General features: G+C 39.6%; 1 protein-coding gene across 3 annotated transcripts in view; it reads left to right on the top strand.

The window, feature by feature from the left end:
- Window positions 1–24,291, top strand: part of INPP4B (inositol polyphosphate-4-phosphatase type II B) — an 838,347-nt gene that overhangs the window by 547,000 nt on the left and 267,056 nt on the right. For 2 of the 3 annotated variants that reach the window (XM_065904252.1, XM_065904253.1), the window contains 2 exons: window positions 7,702–7,752; window positions 17,263–17,342. In XM_065904252.1, coding sequence (XP_065760324.1) covers window positions 7,702–7,752; window positions 17,263–17,342 — 131 coding nt within the window. Of the gene's footprint in view, window positions 1–7,701; window positions 7,753–16,867; window positions 16,931–17,262; window positions 17,343–24,291 lie in introns of those variants that run through there. The other variant, XM_065904254.1, reaches the window with a different exon arrangement.

The raw sequence follows: 24,291 nt of genomic DNA, 5'->3' as shown, positions 1-24,291 counted from the left end.
TATTTAACTACTATGCTCTCTTGATCTTTTTTTTTTTTTTTTTTTTTTTCCCATTTTGTAATTGTGTGCTTGGAAGATTCCTTAGCTTTGCAGTAGCTTTCAGGTATTAAAAAATTTAGTTGGGTTAGTATGTGGTAGTTGGGATAAGCAACTCTCTCTGACACCACATACAAATGATGTTACAAAAAAGTCATGTTTGAAAACATCATCAAGCCATGATAGTAATAACAACTAACATGATCTTGCTTAGTCATGTCTGACTCTTTGCTACCTCATGGATGGTAGCCTGCCTGTTTCCTCTGTCCATGGGATTCTCCAGGTAAGAATATTGGAGTAGGTTGTCCTTTCCTCTGCTAGGTCATCTTCCCAATGCAGGGATTGAACTTGCATCTCCTGAATTGCAGGCAGATTCAAGAGAAACCAAAATTCCAGAGAAAGGAGGGCCTTTCAGAGTTGAGCTATCAGGAGCATGTGTATTTTCCTTCCCAGGCCTTTGGTGATTCTGAGAGTGGGCTAAAGAACAGACTTTACCTGGACAAAGGGCTGCTGCTCAGAGAAAGAGAAATTAGCCGAGCTTTTAGCAGTTGTATTGGATGGTGTGAGAAACTGAGACTTGAGGGTCCTCAAATTAATGGCCATTATTTTCTCAGAAGAGACTGGCTGAGTCCTGACCCTGGCAGCAGCAAAAGAACCAGGCCAAAGGTTTATAAAAAAGCAGAGTGAAACCTCCCACCATTTCACAGTGTTTAGGAAGCCAGGCAAAGGGACCAAAACCAAGCAAGAGCCCCAGTCCTAGAGGGAGTGGTGAATTGATGCTGTGGAGCTAAAAAGCCATTTCTCACCTGGGGACAATGAACAGATTTTCTCTCTGTAGCTGGAAGCCAGAGTATCCATCTTTACTAAACACAAGGTGGCAATCAGCCGGCTCAGGACCCAGCAGAGATTTGGGTTTTCATGTGTAGCTGAAATAACAAACTTAGAGACCAAAAGGGACTCAAATGCATGGCTGCTCTGTCTCTAAAGACAGATGTTGAAGTTGAGGTCCAGTGCAAAAGTGGTCCACTGAGACATCTGAGAATCTCTAGCATCCTTTCAAAGGTTGAGGAGCAAAGACGAATTAGGCTCTCCACTGAAGGCCATACCCTACAACACAGATAGACTGAGTGTCTTAGTTTGCTAAGGTTGCCATACAAAGTGCCACAGACTGAGTGGCCTAAATAGCAGAAATTTATTTTTTTACATTTCTGGCCTCTGGAAGTCCAAGATCAAGGTGTCAGCAGGGATGAGGTTTTCTGAGACCTCTCCTTGACTTGTAGTTGACCACCCTCCTTGCAGGTTGTTTTTTTTTTTTTTTTTTTCTCTTTGATTTGGACCATTTTTAAAGTCATCATTGAATTTGTTACAATATTGATCCTGTTTTATGTTTTTGGTTTTTTGGTCAGGAGGCATGTGGCATCTTAGCTCCCTGACCAGGGATCAAACCTAACACCTGCCTACGTTGGAAGGTTAAGTCTTAACCACTGGACCACCAGGGAAGTCCTCTGCTGATTCTTCACTTGATCATCCCTTTATGTTTGCACCTCTGATGTGTCTTCCTCTTCTCATCAGCGTACTGGTCCTATTGCATTAGGACCCCATCCTAGTGGCTTCATTTAAACCTAATTTCCCTATCTCCAATTGTAGTCATTTCCAAGGTGCTGTGATTAGGGCTTCAGAATATGAAACAGAGACTGGGTCGGGGAGTGAAGGGTTAGGAGTTAGGAGTAGAAGGTAGGGATTCAGCCTGAAACATTGAGTCTTTCCAGCCCATCTCTGTCCCAAATCAATCCCTGACTTGATGACCAGAGCAACCTCTCCTCCATAGCATGATACAGCAAAGCATAACAAAGGAAAGGATATTTCTGAAAGCAAGTAGTATCTGGAGCTTTTATAGATGCTTGACATTTAAGAAAATTACTAAGTGCCTTCATAACCAGAAGACAAATTCCCTTCCTTATTAGGCATTTTTAGGTGCAAATGAATAGCTACCATTGTCATCTGTGGCTGTTTCACTCGTAAGCATTCTAGTGTGTGTGTGTTCAGCGCTAAGTCATGTCTGACTTTTTGCAACCCCGTGGACTGCAGCACCCCAAGCTTCCCTGTCCTTCAGTATCTCCCAGAGTTTGCTCATATTCGTGTTTATCGAGTCAGTGATGCTATCTAACCATGTCTTTCTCTGCCATCCTGCTTCCCCTTTTGCCCTCAATCTTGCCCAGCATCAGGGTCTTTTCCAGTGAGTTGGCTCTTCACATCAGGTGGCCAAAGTATTGGAGCTTAAACTTCAGCATCAGTCCTTCCAAAGAATATTCAGGGTTGATTCCTTTAGAATTGACTTGTTTAATCTCCTTGCTATGCAAGTGACTCTGAAGAGTCTTCTCCAGTACCGCAATTGGAAAGCATCAGTTCTTCAGTGCTCAGCCTTCTTTACAGTCCAGCTCTCCATAAATGACTACTGGAAAAACCATAGCTTTGACTAGATGGACTAGACCTCAAACCTCAACAGGCATATGAATTACCTGGAGATCTTAGTGAAATGAAGACTGACAGGATGGCTTCCCTGGTGGCTCAGACTGTAAAGAAACTGCCTGCAATGCAGGAGACCCTGGTTTGATCCCTGGGTTGGGAAGATCCTTTGGAGAAGGGAATGGCTGCCCATTCCAGTATTCTTTCCTGGAGAACCCCATGGACAGAGGAGTCTGGTAGGCTACAGTCCATGGGGTCAAAAAGAGTCGGACACAACTAAGTGACTAATACTTCACTTTCAATATGTCTGGAAGGGACCTGAGATTCTGCATTCCTGTGACAAGCTTCACGGGTTGGTCCTCAGACCATCCTCCTAACCAGCTGCAGATCAGTGAGTGATGACTGTGTATGCTAGAGTTTAAGAAACATTGCCCAATAAATAATGCCTAAGATTGCTTCCAACTCTGAGATTCTGTTAACATTTTTAAAAAAAAACAATATTTTTTAAAAGGTAGCCAAATTCTATCTCTTTGACCATAAAACAGTGCATTTTTGTGAACTTGTATAGGACTCGGAGGAGAGCCAGACATTTCTGTTATGGTCAGGTTTCCATGTGTCTGTTTTAGTAAGGTTATTCTTTATCTCATTTCAAGTGGAACAAGAAAATCTGATGATTTTATACATTTTAACTTGAGATACAGAGAATTATAGTAACATTTTTGTTAAGAAAAAAGGGTATATTTCAATGACGCATTCATAACAAGGGACCTTCCTGGATGTGACAATGGTCTGCAGAAAGGATCTGGGTTTTCCCCTTGTCCCAAGTGTATTTCTCCACTACTGCCAACGCCTTCCCCTCTTCCTTCCAGCTGAGACCCTTCAGGGAAAGATTGCTACTTCCTCACCTACCAATGAAGTCCAGGCTTGGACAGCTTGGTGCGTGGCCTCTTCTTCCCTGGATCTGGATACTGACAATAGCCTAGCACCACTCACATATGAAAAAATACAGCAGTCACCTTCCTCCTACGCTTAGGGTAGGCTTTTTGTAATAAGGGTGACTCATTTAAGAACAACTTCTTATACCACCTTGTGGAGTGCTTTATTCAGCCACAGCAGGGATAGCCCAAGTGGCCTCTTAATTGAACAATTAGTTCATGAACGAGTCAATAAGGATTTGATGAAAGGGTGGCACTCACTATATGCTACCTGATTTTCCTTTGTTTCTTTTTTTCAGGGTAAATTTATTATGTAGAAAGTTGAGCTTATAAAGTTGATAGAGAAGGAAATGAATTTGTTTTACAGGACTCTTAAGAAATATTCAAGATGGAATATATAATTTTCTACATGACCACTCCTAGGAATTGATCTTTCTTGCTTTATTTGTTGATATCGTAAAAGTCCAGACAAAAGGAAATTGTAAGAACTTTAAATATGTAGCCAGGCAGACATTCTTATGTCCCAGGAGGGGGTGGGGGAGGGGTATGGTGAAGCAAAACAGAGCGAAGAACTGCTAATAAGACCAAAAAAGGAAAAATGAATTTATAAAGAAGACCAGAAAATCTCAGGAGGCATGACATTGCTGATGAACTGGAATATTCCAGATGCTATAGAGATAGTCATTGCTTATCCCTTTCTCACCAAGAGGTCTCTGCTAAATCTGTCCAAGGTTTATTTATGGTTTGTTTTATTTTTTTTTAATGACATATTCCTTTCTCATTCCTATCTCCCTGTCTCTCTCTCTCTGCTTCCTCTCATCTTTTCTCTGACATCTCTTCCTTCTCTCTTTCTTTTTCTCACTGCCCACAATCTTCTCTCTTCTTCATTCCCCTTCTTCCTCTCATTTCTTCCTCCTTTCCTGTCTGTGCCACAGATTGTTCTAAGTGCTGGAAAGATGTCTCACTCACAACCACCTATGGAGTGTCTTACTAACCCCATGTTAGAGATCACTGTTGTAAGGAAAAAGACAGCAGGCGTAAGGAGGTTAAATAATCTCCCAACCTGACTCTGGGCAGAGTTTGAATGATCCAGGAGGGGACTTCCTTAATGGTCCAGTGGCTGAGACTGTGCTCCCAATGCAGGGGGCCTGGGTTTGATCCCTGGTTGGGGAACTAGATCCCGCATGCCACAGCAAAGGATGCCACATGCCACAGTGAAGATCAAAGATCCCATGTGCTGTAGCTTAGACCTGGCACAGCCAAATAAATACATACTTTTAAAAAAAAATTCCTATTGTCTAGAAATTGTATACAACTCCACTTCCATAACATGATAGATTGATCTCTCTCCCCAAACAGAGTTGGCTCTTGTGTCCTTAGAGGCCCCATGTTAGAGTGTCTTCTGAATACTCTCTTTTTTCCAAACACAGATGGGCTTTTGTGACTCCATGCCTGCTACATAACACCTTCTTTGCTTGGTTGCCTTCTCCTTTGCCTCAAACTCCTGCTCACTGTTCAAAACCCAGACCTCCTCTGTTGTGAAGCCTTTCTGATGCTTACAGGCTGCATCAGTTACTCCTCACTCTGCATTAAGACAGGAATGTACCCACATTTTCATTTTAGAACTTACTGCATTGTCCTGGATTATTCATACGTTTGTGCTGCCCACTAGACTCTATAGTCCCCAAGAGAAGGAATGGGACCTTATTCACTGACAAACCCAGTGTTTTCACTGTGAGGAGGGATGCATATTATGTAAGAGAAGCATGATTAATTTGTAACCTATATACTGTAACATCAGTGGTATTGATCTTAAATATATAAATTAAAACTCTACATATAAACTGATTTAAACAAACATTTCCTATACAAATTTGACTTTATAAAATTTAAAATTGCTTTATTATTTTGTCTTTAAGTTCCTCTACATTAAGAGTTCTGCTTGTGATTTAAACGTGCCACGGTACAGGAAAATATGAAGCACAGATACTTTTTAAAAATACTTCTATTATGTAAAGTGAAGTTCACTCTGTCGTTCCCTCCCCTTTGCGCATGTGTGCACAGACAGACAGGCAGACACACACACACACACACACACACACACACACACAGAATATACAAACTAGTCAGTGAATAGCTTTAGACATTTTCATAGTTTGCAACTTTGGGTTAAGAATCTTTTTTCTCTATGCAGTTTATTCATATTAACAAAGTATAAGTGTTCTACTGATAACACCAGTATAAATGTAGGACTTTAACGACTATGTTGCAACAATTGTCAGTATTCATATACCTTTGTCCAATATTATATTGCATAGTATATATATATTTGTACATAAGGTCACTTTATGCAGTCCTATATATGTTTGTTCTCACCATTTTTTTTTACTTCTTTTGCTTTCTTTCTAAGTTCAAACATATGTGCTTGGTTAATGCTTTTTGGATGTAAAATGTTTTCTTAAAATGATACATATACACATATATGTATGTGTATATGGGTTGCATATATGTGAATATTCACTATATGTATTTCTATTATGTATATATACATATATAGTATATAGTCTGCATATACATATATATATACATGCACATACTGTGTTTAGTCTACATGTACATACACGCACACACATTACATTACAACTTGCCATGTATTAATATATAGTTTCTGAGTTCCCTTATCCTTTGAGGCCAGCTAATGATTTCCAGATAATGAGACTGAAGGTATATCTGAACATTCTGGACCAAAGAATGTTAATGCAGCTACCAACCTGGAGATGCTCTTAACTGGTGAGCACTCTGTCATGAAATCCCGAGTTGAGTGTATTCTGTAAATTATGTTGTTTACTCTGTTGGGATCTCTCCTGTCATTATTTTGTGCTCTGGTGAATGATTTTGAGTCGTAATGACTGACAGATTGTACAAGTGATAATGCTGGATCTGTCATAAAGAAACAAAGAATATGATTGCCATTGCTGCACCTCCAAAGGGATTTTGTTTAAATGACCCCCTAAAATGTTGATCCTTTATATGTTCCTGGGTTCCTCTCTCCCATCTGTCTCACCAGCCCTCTGCTCTCCAATTAAGCACAGTGTTCTTGTATATTGCTTTGTATTCATTTAACTTGTTTATTAAATCTTTACTGCAAATTTAGATATAGTAGATCTAGGATTTATGTTCTCTTCCTGCTTTTAGTAGCTTTTTCTTAAGTGATAAAGATAATTGTGATTTCTTTTTATCTGAAAAAAATTTTTTAATAATTATAGACTCAGTAGCAATACATCAGAGCCAATATCTTGGGCCAGGAAAGAACACAAGATAGCTTGAAAGGGCCTCAGGTAATTGTAATGTACAACCAGGGTTGAGGATCACCACTCAGCAGAAGAAATATGTCTACTTATTATGTAAGGAGTTGATTTTTCATCTGAAATGCTTTTGAAACATAAAAAAATCTTCCCCACATGACTATTTTATAGTATTTTCCTCTTTGGGGGTTCCCTGGTGGCTCAGTGGTAAAGAATCTGCTTGCAATGCAGGAGACCACCTACAATGCAGGAGACAGGGACTTGATCTCTTGGTTGGGGAGACCGCCTGGAGTAGGAAATGGCAACCCACTCCAGTATTCTTGCCTGGGAAATCTCTTGGACAGAGGAGCCTGGTGGGCTACAGGCCATGGGGTCACAAAAGAGTCGAACACAACTTAGCAACTAAACCACTACTCTCATTTTTTCTCTTCCACAATTGAGAATTAGTTTTCAAATGAATCTGGATATAGTTATCTCAGAATTTGGCTGAGAATTCTTAAGTGGGAAGGGTATACTAAAAGGATGGTGCATCTTGGTTCTTATGCAGAGAATTAATATGTATAAGCATGCATGGAACGGCATTCTCTAGGTCACTCTGTTCTTTCCCTGGAATGCTGAGTGAAGGTTGCTTTTCTAGGAGATTAAAAGTTATTCACCTAAAGCCCTGATATCTCTGTATTTGACAAGGAGTGTTGAGTTGAGGATTCAGGCAGCCCTGTCTACTTAGGGACATCAGGAATTTCAGGAACTATAAAAGGACAGCTTTGTAACTGCCCACGGTCAAAGTTATACATAAGTACCTTCAGTAATGATTAACCAGAGTCTGAATTGATGCCAGATGAAGGAAAATGAAAAGGACACCTATATGACACTTCTGCACTGGTTTCTACTCTGAAAGTGGTTCTTCACTGGTTTCTACTTCTGAAAGTCATTCAGAAAATGCTTGTTTTTCTCCTTAGGTTCGAACCAGTGTTGTGCCTGAACACAAGGATCCCCCACCAGAGGTTGGGGTAAGTGTCTTCTGTTTCCAAAAGGCATGCTTGTTTCTTCTAAGCTAATCATTTGGATTTTTCTCTGACCTACTGCCTGCTGGCTGACAAATAAAATTGAGTTAAATTAACTGGGTGTGACTATGCAAGGAGATATTGTCACATATTTGCTGAATTGCATGGACTTCATTCCTTTTCTCCTGAAAATCATCATGATGTGAATTCATCTTTAGTTCAGTTGGCTAGAGAAAAGTCTAGAAATTGCCCTGCAGGAAACTGATATACCATTGGAACCAACATTCCTGGACCAGCAGGAGGCTGGGAAATTGAAGATGTGAGCTCTACCTGTCCAGCAAGGAGGCAGAGACCTGGCCATGGGACTGTGATGTTCCTGCTCCCTGTGGCTTCAACACTGTTGAGTTTAGTCGTTTAGTCATGTCCAACTCTTTGCAACCCCATGGACTGCAGCACTCCAGGCTTCCCTGTCCTTCACTATCTTCCAGAGTTTGCTCAAACTCATGTTCACTGAGTCAGTGATGCCATCCAACCATCTCATCTTCTGCTGTCCCCTTCCCCTCCTGCCCTCGGTCTTTCCCAGCATCAGGGTCTTTTCCAGCGAGTCAGTTCTTCACATCAGGTGGCCAAAGTATTGGAGTTTCAGCTTCAGCATCAGTCCTTCCAATGAATATTCAGGGTGGATTTTCTTTAGGATGGACTGGTTTGATCTCCTAGAGTGCAAGTCAAAGAGAAACTGCCACCGAAGTGTGGTCCAGTGTTGGGAGATCCAGCTAAGGTTTTCCTGCTGCATCAGAATCACCGCCTCTCCGGCTTTTAGAAGTTGGGAGAACAAGAGGTCAATAGGTGATTTTGCTTAGACAAAGCGGCGGAAGCTTTTGAAAAGATAGCCCAGGAGGCTTATCCCGGGGATTTTGCATTTAGAAAGGAGGAAAAAGTCCAGAAATAAGTTGAGTCTAAGAGACCCTGTGGTTGAGCCAACTGAAAGGCCTATTTGAAATTCCCTGAAGTCCTACATGCAATTAGCAGCGTTCTTCCGGTGGGTGTGGGGAACCCTGTTCTAGGTAGCATTCACTTCCTCATTGGCCACAGCTGCTGTTCCAACTGGCCAAGGGGAGCCATCCAGAAAGTATGAACTGGCTGAAAAGTGAGTCAGCCGCCTCTGCATCTGTTAGCGAAGGCGAAGAAAAATGATGCTTCATGCTCGCTCATGCTGAACACTGACTTCAAGTTTCTTCCTGGGGCAGGTTGCATAACTCCGGTTCAAGTGAATTTTCATGCTTTGTTTCCTGCCTGTCCCTTTAGCCTCTTTTACCCTCCTTACATCCACCACCAGTGTCACTGCCAAGACTACGGGGGCTTCTATACTCTTCCGCAAGGGACCAGCAAGTCCTTCCAGCCTCAGGCTTCCCTTCCAGCAAGCCCCATGCAGTCTCCCTGCCCAGCTGCTGCTCCCTACTGGTGCTATCTCCCGTTCCAAGATTTTGGATTGCCAACTATCTTGTATTTGTTTAGATCACCAAAGGGAGGGTGTGTCCAAAAATAATCACATAACACGGTAAGAATCTAGTACATTTTAGGACACATCAGATAACAGTGAAATGGCAGTTATATTGCTGAACATAAGCATGATAAGCATGAGCCTAAATAAAAATAAGTCAGCATGCCTTGGGGGCGTCCTTGGTGACTCAGATGGTAAAGAATCTGCTTGCAATTCAGGAGACCCATGTTTAATTCCTGCATCAAGAAGATTCCTTGGAGAAGGGAATGGCAACCCACTCCAGTATTATTGCCTGGAGAAATCCATGGACAGAGGAGCCTGGTGGGCTACAGTCCATGGGGTTGCAAGGAGTCGGACATGGCTGAGCATGTCCGAAAGCTAAAGCATGCTTTGGCTTTCTAACATTCTAAAAATACTTGATATTCTGATAGGGAAGAATTGCCACACCTTGAGGAACTATGAAGGACCACTGGTTGATATACATCTCATCACTCCTCAGAACATTTTTTTTGGATACTCAAAAAATTCCTGAGGGTTTTAGTTCTTGGTCAGTGTGTCAAGAACTCTAGCCACTAAGTACTCCTATTTTAAAAACAAGCTAAACATTTTGTTATAAATCTTTCAAATATGTTCCACACGTTTCTTTGCATTCTTCAGCAGCATCTATTAGATGCACCCACACCTTTGTTGATGACTTAGTCAAGTGCATACAAATTTGTTCTGTGAGAACTTTTCAGGTATATTCATAATAAAGCTGTAATTTTATAATATATATGACTTCACCCTAAAGTGCTTTTTAATGTTTTTTGTAGACTCTTCATCACATTAAATATTATTTCCTCTCCGTTTTTATTGTTTTTTTTAAATTTCTGATGTATTTTTTCAGTCCAAATAGTTCATGTATGCTCTGTCCCTTCCTGTGGGGTGGGAGACTGTGCAACCATGTCTGTTAGGGTTGAGATCAAAGAAAAAATACTTGTATGAAGGTGTATGAAAAAAGTTCTGTCCTGTAAGTTATTTGTAGGAGATGTTATGTATCAGCCTCACGATATCACCTTCAAGTTTTCAAAGACCATTTACAACGTACACCACAGTTACTGTATATAGTTTTATGAGGATAGGACAGAGTATAACAGACATATACATTTAACCTCAAAACCAGCACTAATAGAAATATAATGTGTGCTACATCTATAATTTAAAATTTTCTAGTAGCCCATGCTTTTAAAAGTGTATAAAGATATAGATGAAATTAATTATAATATTTTATTTAACCCTATCTATGCAAAAAAAAAAAAAATACTTGTACCAAGGTATGAAAAAAGCCCTGTCCTATAAGTTTGTAGGAGATGTTATATATCAGCCTCACAATATCAACTTCAAGTTTTCAAAGACCTTTTACAACATACACCACAGTTACTGTATATAGTTTTATGAGAATAGGACAGAGTATAACAGACGTATGGCAACCCACTCTAGTATTCTTGCCGGGAAAATCTCATGGACTGAGGATCCTGCTAGGCTACAGTCCATGGGGTCACAAAGAGTCGGACACGACTGAGCGACTTCACTTCACTTCATGCAAAAGTATTATCATTTTAAAATGTAATCAATGTAAAAATCATTAATGATATATGTCACACTCTTTTCATATCACATCTTATAACTCTGATGTGGATTTATACGTAGAATACATCACAATTCACAACAGCTGCAAACTAGTGCTCAAGCTGGATAATGCAGCTCTGGACAGCACTTGAAAAAATTTGGGCGGTTCACACAAGTCGAAGTATAAAGAAAACCTATTACTTGGCATAAAGGCTTTGTGAGATGAACGTAGGTGTTGGAGGTATGCATATAGGGGCGGTACTTCCAGTGGGTCCTGGTGTAACACCAGGGCACCAGACTGCTGAGGACCTGCTTCAGGGAAGTATGCAACCCTGCTGAGCACCCCGGATGCCTGTGACTCAGAGTCCTTGCTGGGACTGGTGGGAGGGATTGTTTATCTGTACACTCCCCATAGAGCAGGGCTTGGGATTGACACAGATGGCTTGCTTTCTCCACCCTGCTTGATATCTCTTTCCAGCCCGGTGAATGATTGAAATCGTGCATCTAGCAACATAATAGTCATCTACTTTGGGTGCTTGCATCAGAATGATAATTATGAGTGTTGCATCATCATGAGCAGGCCAGAAAGGTCAGAGCCACACAGAATGAGGACAGACAGCCTGTCAGAAGGAAAGGGGATTGCCACCTGTCCTGGAAATGAGGCCCACAGCAAGAGGCAGGATGAAAGAATTCTGGACTGAAGAGTAAGAAACCTGGATTCTAACTTGGCCTCTGCACATTAACTAGTTTTGTGACAGGGTGTAAGCCAGTTAACTCCTATGGGTCCCTGATTTTTATCTACAGGCGGGCCATGTCTCCACAAGTATTAACTTTCTTTGATCTCATCCAGACATTTCTTGGTCTCTGATAAACATTCCACATGATCTCATGAAAATTTGAGTTACAGGAAAGCATAGCTATCATGTACTCAGCGCTATGAACTGCAAGGGACCACATTACATTCATTTCTCTTTTTTCACTAGGGTGTTGTTCAGTTGCTAAGTTGTATCCAACTCTTTGCAACCCCATGGACTACTGCATGCCAGGCTTCTCTGTCCTTCACTATCTCCTGGAGTTTGCTCAAACTCATGTCCATTGAGTCGGTGATGCCATCCAACCATCTCATCCTCTGTCAATCCCTTCTCCTCCTGCCCTCGATCTTTCCTAGCATCAGGGTCTTTTCCAGTAAGTCAGCTTTTCACATCAGGTGGCCAAAGTATTGGAGCTTCAGTGTGAGCATCAGTCCTTTCAATGACTATTTAGGGTTGATTTCCTTTAGGATTAACTGGTTGATCTCCTTGCAGTCCAAGGGACTCTCAAGAGTCTTCTCAAGCACCACAGTTTGAAAGCATCAGTTCTTCAGTGCTCAGCCTTCTTTATGGTCCAGCTGTCACATCCATACATAACTACCAGAAAAACCATAACTTCGACTACACAGACCTTTGTTGGTAAAGTGATGATTCTGCTTTTTAACACGCTATCTAGGTTTGTCATAGCTTTTCTTCCAAGGAGCAAGTGTCTTTTAATTGGCTGCAATCACCGTCTACAGTGATTTTGGAGCCCAAGAAAATAAAATCTGCCACTGTTTCCATTTTTTCCCCTATCTATTTGCCATGAAGTGATGGGACCAGATGCCATAATCTTAGTTTTTTGAATGTTGAGTTTTAAGCTAGCTTTTTCACTCTCTTCTTTCACCTTTATCGAGAGGTTCTTTAGTTCCTCTTCACTTTCTCCCATTTGGCAGAAAAGCTTATTTTTCACTAGAGTTTATTTCAAGTTATATTTTGCTTGAATCTAACTTTTATTTTTAAACATGTGTTTTCCTTTTTTATAACTGGAATTTCTCTCAGACATTTTTTAATACTCTGCCTTTTCCAAAAATACTTAAAGTGGACTTATGTTTAAGTCATCTGACTTCTGGGCATATTTTCCTTAAACACTATATAATCTAATATTTATGCAGTGGTTTCAATTTTCCCAGCAATGTACTAAGTGCTTTGCCTAGATTAATTCTTATAACAGTAGCTATGAGAAAGAACTATTATCATATGCAACTGCTTCATATAGAAACTAAGGCCTAATGTATGTGAGAGTTGGACTATAAAGAAAGCTGAGTGCAGAAGAATTGATACTTTTGAACTGTGGTGTTGGAGAAGAGTCTTGAGAGTCCCTTGGCTTGCAAGGAGATCCAACCAGTCCATCCTAAAGGAGATCAGTCCTGGGTGTTCATTGGAAGGACTGATGTTGAAGCTGAAACTCTTAATACTTTGGCCACCTGATGCAAAGAGCTGACTCATTTGAAAAGACCCTGATGCTGGGAAAAATTGAAGGCAGGAGGAGGAGAAGGGGACGACAGAGGATGAGATGGTTGGATGGCATCACCGACTTGATAGGCATGGGTTTGGGTGGACTCCGGGGGTTGGTTATGGACAGGGAGGCCTGGCGTGCTGAGGTTCATGGGGTCACAAAGTCTGACACGACTGAGCAACTGAACTGAAATTGAAAGTGAAAGGCCTAATGTGGTGGAATGAATTGTGCAGTTCCTAGGTTTGTGAGAGAGAAGACAGACCTACAGAGCTCTTCAATGCCCATCAGTGGACAACTAGCCTGGGGGCTTGGAGAAATGATTTCTTTGCCCAGATTTTAATTTTTGGATAGAATCCTGAATTTAGAACAGCACTTCAGACCTCTGACTCTAGTGACACTATTTTTTTAAAAATTTTCCCCCTAATATTGGAGCTTCTACTTTCAAACTTTTAGGATAAGAATTTTAGAAACAACATTGAAGGAGAGATAAAAATGTTGCCTAAGTTATACGTGGAATATAAAAAAATTGTTAAAAATAATTTTCTTAAGTTATATGATTATGATTAAAATGGCAGTAAGATAGAGTAACTGTATTAAGTTTTTCTTTTGCATTAGCACTGTGTGCTATTTTCCCTCCATGGGAATTCAAGTTTCAGGAATAGAGAAGACTATTTTCTCTAATTCATCCTTTTACCAAGAGTCCAGTGAATATTCATGTAAACGAATGATATGTTTTCCACCTTCTGAGGTGTGAAAGGTCATAATCTTATTAATATTTTCATTGAAGTGAAGCAAGCACATAAAGACCTGCTGGAAAGTAAATGTATGGACAAGTCCATTGGTCACTATTGCAGTGTGAAATTATGCACTGTCTGTAAACTGGGGGATTTTATGAATGCCTTTTATTTGATTTTTTATTTTTAATTGAAGGATAGTTGCTTTATGGTGTTGTGTTGATTTATGCCATACAAAAACATGAATCAGCCCTAAGTATACATACATCCCTCCATCTTGGGCTTCCCTCTCACTCTCCTGCATCCCACCCCTCTAGGTAGTCATAGTGCATTTTTTGCAACATGAAGTCCTAATGTATAGTTTTTTTAAGAATAAAATTTAAAAATTTTAGAATATGTAACACTTGCTCTGGTTTGACATGGTTTCATAATACCATTGCGCTTACCAGGTAGCTCAGTGGTAAAGAATTCACCCGTCAAGGCAGGAGAGGAGACGAGAATTTGACCCTTGTGTTGGGAAGATCCCATGGAGAAGGAAATGGCAACTCCACTCCAGTATTCTTGTCTGGGAAATTCCATGGACAGAGGAGCCTGGTAGGCTGCAGTCCACAGGGTTGCAAAGAGTTGGACATGACTTACCAGCTGAACACACGTAACACCTAAGGTGGTTTGTGATGGCGTGCATGATTTCTGTAAGCTCTCTCAAAGGATATTGTCCTTTGAAGTTAATCATGGCAGTGAGAGTTGTGATGGAGAAGACTGACTCACGAGCATCCTTTTTTGGCATACTGCAAGCTCTCATAGCGCAGCAGTGAGCATGGCATACAGTCCCTGTGTGCTGAACAATGGACTGAGCTAGAAGATGCATGAGCCAGGGGCCTGCTTCCTCAGCAGCTCCAGGTCTGGTGGGCAGGAGAGACATCAGTGGCTTATGGTCATAGACTATGTGCAGCTGTGTCTCTTGGTGTGTCTGTAGAGCATTTCTGAAAATAGCCCCTCCACCTGTTCCTTCCTACATTCCCGTCTGGGACATCTGCCACTTTTATTGCTGAAAAGACCACAATAACATGTGTGGCATGTGCAGTTTGTTTTCTTAATTCTAAAACTATCTATACCTTCAAAATCTCAAAAGGCAGAGGGAGGAAATAAGTTGAATTTTGGGGACACTGACATTTCCACTGAGTTAAGCATTTTCTTCGAGTGGGGGTAATGAGTGAGGGGTGGAATTTAAATTCAGACCCCTAATTACCAGTGAAAGAGTTAAGTGAGACATGTCTTCAAAGTACTTAAATGCTAAACTGAAATTCACTAACATAGTACACAATCTGCAGGCTAAAAAATTGTTTTGATTTCCCACAGTTCAGTGAACTATGGGCTCAGTCGCCCGGTTATGTCCGATTCTTTGTGACCCCATGGACCGTAAGCCTACCAGGCTCCTCTGTCCATGGGATTTTTCCAGGCACGAACACTGGAGTAGGTTGCCATTTCCTACTCCAGGGCGTCTTCCCAGCCCAGGATTAGAACCTGCATCTCTCGCGTCTCCTGTGTTGGTTGGCAGATTCTTTACCACTAAATAGTTTGTAAATATCTGCAGGAGGATTTCTTCTATGTATCATAGAATAACTTACTTGAAAGGTAGTGTGTATGCTATCTGTTCATTGATTTATCGTCACTCACTATCACACACCTAATGTGAAGCAGTGTTTTAGCAGAAAGCAAAACTCATTGGGGAATTTCAAATCTCAATTTTTATTTTGAGGGGAGGGAAAAATAGGCAACTAAATACATAGTATTTAAATGACAATAGAAACAATACATCAGGGTAAGGAATGGAGATTAGCAGTGTGGGGGCGGGGGGAGCTCTTTTACACAGAGACAGCCTAGTAGGCCTCTGCTGAGGTGGTGTAAATGCTTTTGTTCAGCTGGGAGTCTCCTCGACTAGCTCGGCCCCTTACTGAAAAGTCACCCTAAATTTCCTGAACCTTTGTTCATACAGCTCATGGACTTCTTTTCTGCCTTGATTCAGTCTCTTCACTCATGTCATCAGACCTTGTGTCCACAAATCTTCTGTATTCACATAACACTCTTCATCTGATAATTTAGTCCTCTGTGATTCTGGATTTGGGACTTGTTGTCTAAACCACCTCTTTGCGTTTCATGTGAATCAGTTGGGCTTATCATTACTCACATACTGTTATCTCCAACTTGACAACCAAGTTGTATTTCAGATTTTTGCCTTTATGACTTTTGAACCAGTTCTTCAGACTTAGAGTTTGAAAAAAGAAAAACTTTGACCTGAAGCTTTTCTCCCCTATGGCCAGTGATTCCTTTGTGTAGATGCAGCCTTTTATGTATGGAATAATTGCACACTTTCCTCTGAAAAGACCCAGTTGACTTAAACTTGGCATCTCATTTTAGGGCAGGCCAGCAACAGACTTATGAGGAGAGAATGTTCTGGAAGATGTAGTGTGGACTTCTTATAAAGTATTGCAAAGTGTTAGGCAGCAATGGTATGGGTAATAATACAGGTTTGATATTTTCATGTTTACATCTTGACCTTGAAAGGAGAATGAAAAATCCTATTTATGGTATACCATAATATTCTGACTTTTAAATTGCAAGCAGCTAGGAATATTAAAAAGAGATGAAAGATTTTTATCCTGGAAAAGGAAAACCAATTTAGTGTTTTATTCTTCATATTATAAGTCAGAGAATGTAGAAAGTAGATACATTCATAGATAGCCAATACCCAGTATGATAGATTTAAAAAACAATTTTAGAAAATGTAACTAAATAAGTACCATTCTTTTTTGTGTGTTGGAATGAAATTGTCCCATGATAGTGTAGAAATAACAAAGGAAACAAATACTTTTAAACATTGCTGTGATGGGGGAGAAATATAGCATTTCTATTTATAGCTTGTACAGAGTCCCACATAAAAATAGCTTCAACTAACAGATTTGCTCATATCTGGAATACAAAGTTAGTGCTGTCCATGCCTTGAGGAATTCTAATAAGAACAAGCACGGCATTGGTAAACATTGACCGTTTGTCATCTTTTCTTTTATACGCGTTTTCTTATGTGGGGTTTGTTTGTGGAAAAGTCCTGGCTTCTCTGTTGGCTGTTTTATTATTTTCTAGGCTCTTCATCTCTGTTTTTAGAGAGAAGGATGAATTCACACCCCCTCAATCTCACCCCGTGAAGTAGATTTATGTTACTGATGGTTGTACTTTAGTCAGTGGAATCTTTGTTGGGCTAATAGAGTTAACATTTCATTCTTCTAAAGACTAATTTTGTGTGATTGACGTGATACAAAATATTAAGAATCTTGGAAGTTAATAGAAACCATTCTTTCTTATTTTCAGCGAAGTTTCCTGGGCTATGCCAGTTTTAAAGTCGGGGAGCTACTGAAGTCCAAGGAGCAAGTGCTGGCTCTGAGCCTGAGGTAGGTCTCGATGCTGTTAAAGTTAACAGCCCATCATATTTATGGAATGCTGGTTGGGTTTGAGAAGTCGCAGTTCTTACAGTTGGTTAGATGTCAGCTCTTAAATGGCTTATGTTCTCCACTGCAGTAAGTTACTGGGAAACAGCAATTATTCAAGTTCACATTCAAGTTTGTGTTTCAGACGGTCAAAGGTTATCAGTTCTTGTAGGGGAAGAAAATGATATTATTAACAAACTAGTGCTGGCTAGAGGGGATGGGGTGGTGGGGGGGTGAAAGAGGTGAAGAAGATTAAACAGTACAAACTACCAGTTATATATTATATAAGCCGTAGGGGTGTAATATACAGCATGTGGATATAGTCAGTATTATAGTAGCTCTGTATGGTGCTTAATCTATAAAAATATGGAATGACTATGTTGTACCTCTGAAGCCAATATAATATTGTAAGCAGCCCTTGTTCAGTATAAAATAAAAAATAAAGTGATGAAACTTTAGATGAAACTTCAAAAAATGATGAAACTTCAAAAAAATAAGGGGAGAAAACTCTTTGAAAGTAAGAAAGTAAATAGAAATGATGGGCATGTTATTAAATACTATTTCAAAATTATGTTTTAAATCAGGTGGGTTTCGTGGTTTGAAATATGTTTGTTAGAGGCAACTGGCAGATTTATGATAATAAAGGGTAAGCTGATTACTCTTTTTTGAGCTTATTTTGTTGCTGTATAATTAAATGTAAAACGTAAGTTAAAGCAGATTCATATAGCAACACACAACAGGTTTAGAGATGACTTTGGGGATGATGATAACAATGGTGGCTTGGATGGTAAATGGTGACTCCGATGGTAGAAAGCCCAGGTGGCAATGCAGGAGACCTGGGTTCCATCCCCGGGTTGGGAAAATCCCCTGGAGGAGGGCATGGCAACCCACTCCAGTATTCTTGCTTGGGGGATCCCCAGGAACCGTCCATGACTGGCAGGCTGCAGTCCATGGGGTTGCAGAGTCGGACACGACTGAGCGACTAAACACAACACAGATTTCAGAAGACTATACAACAATCTTTAGGAAGTTGCACAGTGTTTTAATACCGAGGACAGTATTAAGTAATCATTTTTCTTAACATCCTTATAAGTTAAAAGAAAATCGTATGCTGTTTTCCAATTGTATAATAACTTTAAAATTATGTATGCTTGGAGAATACTACCTTACAATATTTATACAGTATATATAAAGATAAAAGTTATATACAGCACTGTTTGTAAATCTTGGATGATTTACATAAGGGAACAGGCAATGTGTCTTAAGTGTGTTTGCCCTCTGCCCAGCCCCTGAGGATTCATTATAACCAATTTATTTCAGTGTAGATGCCACGGCTTATGGTGGAATCTGCTGCTGGCTGTCTGCTTTCTGATTTTTCCTGATCCTTATAGATTTGCATTTTGACTTAAGAGATGATTTAAAATAATTTAAAATAATTCACAGTCTTATAGAAAAATAAGTTTTGATGGCTCCTACAAAGGTTGTTGTATTCTTTTTGGCTTCCTTTTGGCTGTTGTTTTTGTTTTATTTTATTGAGGAAGACATTTAAAAATGTTTGTAGTTTTGTGATGTTATTCCTGATAGAATTTTGCTGTGGTTATTTTCCATAGGAAGTGTGTAAGTGCCAGCTAAAATGTCTATCTATCATTATCACTGATATTCTAGAAGATATTTATTATCCATCTAGCATGGCAGTTAGATTTGACCTGAGTGCCCCAGATTCATGATATGAGATGTCAGACATTGGGCTTGCTGAGAACCACTAGCAGGTTACACGTTTTCTGTGCATGCTACATGACACTTTATTCCTCACCTTGCTGAACACTCCGTAGTATTGACTGTATCATAACTGTTGTTAATATTAGCAGCCTACCGCACCATGTTTAGATACTGGCTTTGAGAAAGATATCAGGAGCCAAGAAATCTTTAGTGGAAGGAAAATACCTGAACACACACAATTAGAGGAAGAGTAGGAACAGGAAGATCTAGTTTAAGGTATTCCACTTACAGGTTGAAAAAAGTAACATTATTCTAGATTTACAGGAAATCAAGACACTTTTGATTTTAAACTCCTGATTCTTAGTTATTTGATTTTGATTGTATAAAAGGAAACCAAATTTAGCAACAAAACATTGCATTTTCAAAAAATATATATTTTGGAATGGCTAGGTTACTGTTTTTGTCCCATTTTGCGTTTTGCCAAATTTGTGGATTTCTTTGCCTGTGAACAAGACATATTATACACTTATTATAACCTGTTGATTTCTGGTGCTTTGTGTTTTTACATCTGTTGTAATTTATCTTCTTTCCACTGACTTGGCAGCCTCTGAAGGTACTGAGTCAGAAAAGTGTTAGATCAGGGATGCACGCATGCTTACGTGCTAAGTCGCTTCAGTCATGTCTCACTCTTTGTGACCCTGTTGCCTGTAGCTGGCCAGCCTAGGGGATTCTTCAGGCAAGAATACTGGAGTGGATTGCCATGCCTTCCTCTAGGGCATCTTCCTGTCCAGGGATCGGACCCGCATCTCTTGCATCTCCTGCAGTGGCAGGCAGGGTCTTTACCACCAGTGCCACTTGATCAAGGATAAGAAGTTTTGTGTTTTTTTGATTATTGGTTTTATTTTTACTATGCCTTTACACTAATATATCACTTTTATTCCTTCTATTCTCTAGTCATTGTTTTCAAAGCAATAGAATTCTCAGATTTCTGTTAAAAAACACTTCACAGAAATAAGGGTATACTTGTCGGCACCATACTTGGATGGCGAATACCTCTAAAATCTGTCTAGCTTTTTTGTGATCACTGTCCCTTTGGGTTGCTTCATTTCAGATAATTCAGATTTAAAGCTCCCAAAGTCGTTCCATGGAGTTTAATAGTTTAATGTGGCCACTGCATCCTATGTGCTGTGAACTGGGATTTTTGAGTTTGAGGTGAACTTTTTTTCCACAGAAATCTTAAAAAGGGCAAAAAGTATGTGCCTTATTTATAGACTTAAATTTCATGAAATATGACAGTGCATTTTTGAAATTGTAGACTAAAACCTGTTTGCTTATATTGGGGAGAATGAGACATTATGTGTTTCATGCTCTGATGAGTATATTAGAGATGTTGTTTCATTGACCCTTATCAAATTAGCCTATGATGTTACTATTTTTGTCATTTTATATAGTAAGAAACTGAGGTATAGAAAAAGTTAAGTAATTTGCACAAAGTTACAATGCTGTTACGTTGCAAAGCCAATGTGTGAAGCCACATATTTCTGTCTGCAAAGCCTGTGCTCTTTTTTTAAAAATGTTTTTTTGGAATTTTTCTTTCCTTTTTTTTTTTTGGTGTGGGCCATTTGTTACAATTTGCTTCTGTTTTAATGTTTTGGTTTTTTGGCCTCCAGACAGGTGGGATCCTAGCTCCCCACCTGGGACCAAACCCACATCCCTTGCTTTGGAAGGGGAAATCTTAACCACAAGATCACCAGGGGAGTCCCAAACCTGTGCTCTTAGTGACCCACTTTTGGTCTCCTTTGACAAGAGAAAACTGAGACCTAGTTGAAACATGTCACACATTATATGACTTAGTAATGGCAGGACAAAGCAAAGACACAGGGCAAGGACCACTTGTTCAAGATGTCTTCCACATGAATTTCACCACTCATTTTACGGCAAAGGAAGGCCTGATGAGTCCCAGTGGCCGTGGAGAGCTCAGGAATGTTAGCCATAATGGAGTGAGCAAGCATTAGCCTGCTGGGTTAAGGATGAATGGAGACTGAGGGAAACCCGGGCCGTCTCTTCTCACCCCAGAACCATGACTCTATACCTGGTTTACTGCCCAAGCACTTAACAGCTACTTGCTCTGCTAACCTAACCTGAGTCTCTTGGACTTGTAACAAACCAAAATTTAGAACAATGACTTAACAACAGAATGGAGAAGCAGATCTTTCTCTGGCAATGGTCCTAGAGGTCAGAGGAAAAACTACGTTGCTCATAAAGTAGTCAGACAATCACAAAGGCAGAAAAAGTAGGGGAGGGTAAAAATTCTTTCCTAGGAAATCCTCCTCAGAACTGAGACAGATAAGAAGTATTGGCTTAGCCAAAAAGTTCATTTGGGTCCCCGTAAGTTGTCACCAAAAACCCAAATGAATTTTTGGCCAACCCAACAATTTGACCTTGTCTGACCTTTGCTGCCCATCTCCACGCAGTTCGGATTTCATTCAGTTCTTGCTCATTGAGCAAGCATTTATCATGAATTTTTCATATGCCAACTATAGTGATAAGGTTCTTAACAGATTTTTAAAAATAGCAGCAGAGTTCATGTTTTGCAGTTGATACTACTAATAAGAATGACGACAAAAAATCCCGTTATTCATTGAACATCTACTGCATGCAAGGGATGTGTTGGGTGCTTCTCCTACACTTTTCAATGTAATTTCTGCAGTTTTATCATCCCGGTTTTATAGCAGCTTGTCTAAGATTCCACAGCTGCTGATTGTAGGATTAGAATTCAGTTGGGTCTGACTCCAGAGCTTCCTCTGCTTGGTTTTCCTGCCTGATAGGAAACAAATGATCCCATTGAATCTTTACCCTGTTCTCTACTTTATATTCTATCTTTTGGAAAATTTTAGGGACCTCAATTATTTTTTCTTAATACTTTAACCTTAAAATTCAGTTCTAAATGCCTGTGACATAGTAGAGGTTCAAACATATTTTGCTGGGATTTTGATTCATGATGATGACTTTCTTATATTTTTATGGATGCTAAATATGAACCTGGTGCCATTTATTTCTGAGTCAGAGACTCCTAAATTAGTGAACATTATGCAACCTAAGTATTAGAGTATATCTGAGACATGTAACTTCCAGAGTAATAGTGAGTGATGGATTGTAATTGGCTTGAAAAGCTGAAAGCCTTACTTGGAATTCACATTTATTTCGGTGTAGGTCACATTGTCTTGTCATGGGAAATTTTCAGCTCATCTTAACAACTATTCTGTTGTTTCTTTTGTAATCTCCTACATGTAGTCCCCCCAAGTTAAGCAAACATTTATGTAATTTTGTCATAGTGGATGTGAGAAAATTTTCTTGAATAGAGGAGTGTTTACCCATAAAAATAGAATTTATGTTGCCTTTTCGTTTATTACTTCCTCCACATGTACACTAGCACTGTCATGTAACATACAACGTAAGACTTCAGTGATCCTGCATAGATATATGGTGTTATGTTTTATAATGTACAGACGTATGGTAGGGGCTATGAAAGAAACAGACAATAAACTTCTACTGTATTTAATTTTTTCCTATTTCATGTAACACTTTTATGTATATATTCATGCAAATACTTCATAGCTTATATGGATAGATATGTTTATATTATTTTAGAACTTTTACTTTCCTCACAAACCTTTACTATTTATTTTACATTAGTGTCAAATGCATGTGTTAGAGATGGTAAGATACAAATTATGGAGTCTTTTAAGTTTTGTTTTATTTTTTGGTGTTTTGCTTAATTTAGCCTCCTCACACACACACAGTGCATACACATATTTCAGTTTTGTTTCTAAAAATGGAACAACAGCAAAAAAAAAAAAAAAAGCCCACATACTTTAAACTGAATCTCCCAAAGGCATGCTCTTAATTTAAGAGCAGGAAGCAATATTAAGGAGAGGTTCCTTAGGCTGTAACACAGTTTTCCACACAAGCATATGCAGAGTGGTTAAAAAAAAAAAAAAGAGTAAATGTCACTGGCATCTTGCATGTTGGGAACCAGGGCATGTTCTATAGGCTATAGGGCAGTGGGTCAGAATCTGTCTGTTACTGTGAGGCATGAATGCATCTGAACTTCCATAGTAACCTGAGACCAACCTTGGCCATATATTGACCATAGAGTTTTAACTGATAAATGTATTTTTCGTTTGAAATAAAATTAAACTTTCTTTATGGGTTGCCTAGTATTACTCTTTTCCTACACGCAAATGATGCTTACTTTAAGCACCAGATGCCGTCTTTAAAATTGTATGTGTGATGGATATTTTCATAACAACATCTTTTCTTATCAGCACTTACTTGGACTTCAGAGATCATTTATAAGATCATGTACAAGTATCTTAACAGTCACGTATATTTTGAAGATGTTTTATTCTCTTTTAAAAGTCACTTCTGGCTAGCTTTTCTAGTTACCAGAAAGTAGAATTACAGCAAAAAATTCTTCTGGTTTTACCACACTAACTTTTATGCCTGTCTAAAATATTCTCTATATTAAATAAAGGCAATGGACATTGATTGGTGGCCAAAAAGCCTGCTTTGAGAGATAATAGTGTATCAGTGATTATTTTACTAAAGAGATTATTTGCTAAAATTATGAAAGGCACCAATGGAAAAATTTGAGGATAAGAATAGCATGTAAAAGTTAATTGACGCACTTGACTCGAATTTTGTAAAAATGCCCATCCTAACCCCTGAAAGCAATGCATAAGAGCACTACATTTGTTTCCTTTGGGAGTGAGCAAGCAAGAAAACATGCACATCAGTAGCAAATGCATGCTCATGTTTGATTCAGATGCACCTTTATGTGGAATGCCTCGAATCATTGGAATGTTTTATTCACCATGCTTTTGACATGATTCAGAATGAAGACCCAAAGCTCCTCCAAGACACTGACCCGAACCTCATAGATCCATGTGTGATTTGATCAGTCACTTCAGTCAGGTCCAACTCTGTGAGACCCCATAGACTGTAGCCCGCCAAGCTCCTCTGTCCATGGGATTCTCCAGGCAAGAATACTGGAGTGGGTTGCCATTTCCTCCTCCGGGAGATCTTCCCAACCCAGGGATCAAATCTGCGTTTCTAAAACCTCCAGCATTGCCGGTGGATTCTTGACCACTAGCGCCACCTGGGAATAGGAAGATATAACTAACACTCTTTG

The sequence above is a fragment of the Muntiacus reevesi genome, chromosome 13, assembly GCF_963930625.1.
Source record: "Muntiacus reevesi chromosome 13, mMunRee1.1, whole genome shotgun sequence".
Taxonomy (NCBI): Eukaryota; Metazoa; Chordata; class Mammalia; order Artiodactyla; family Cervidae; genus Muntiacus; species Muntiacus reevesi.
This window is presented reverse-complemented; position numbering and strand designations above follow the sequence as displayed.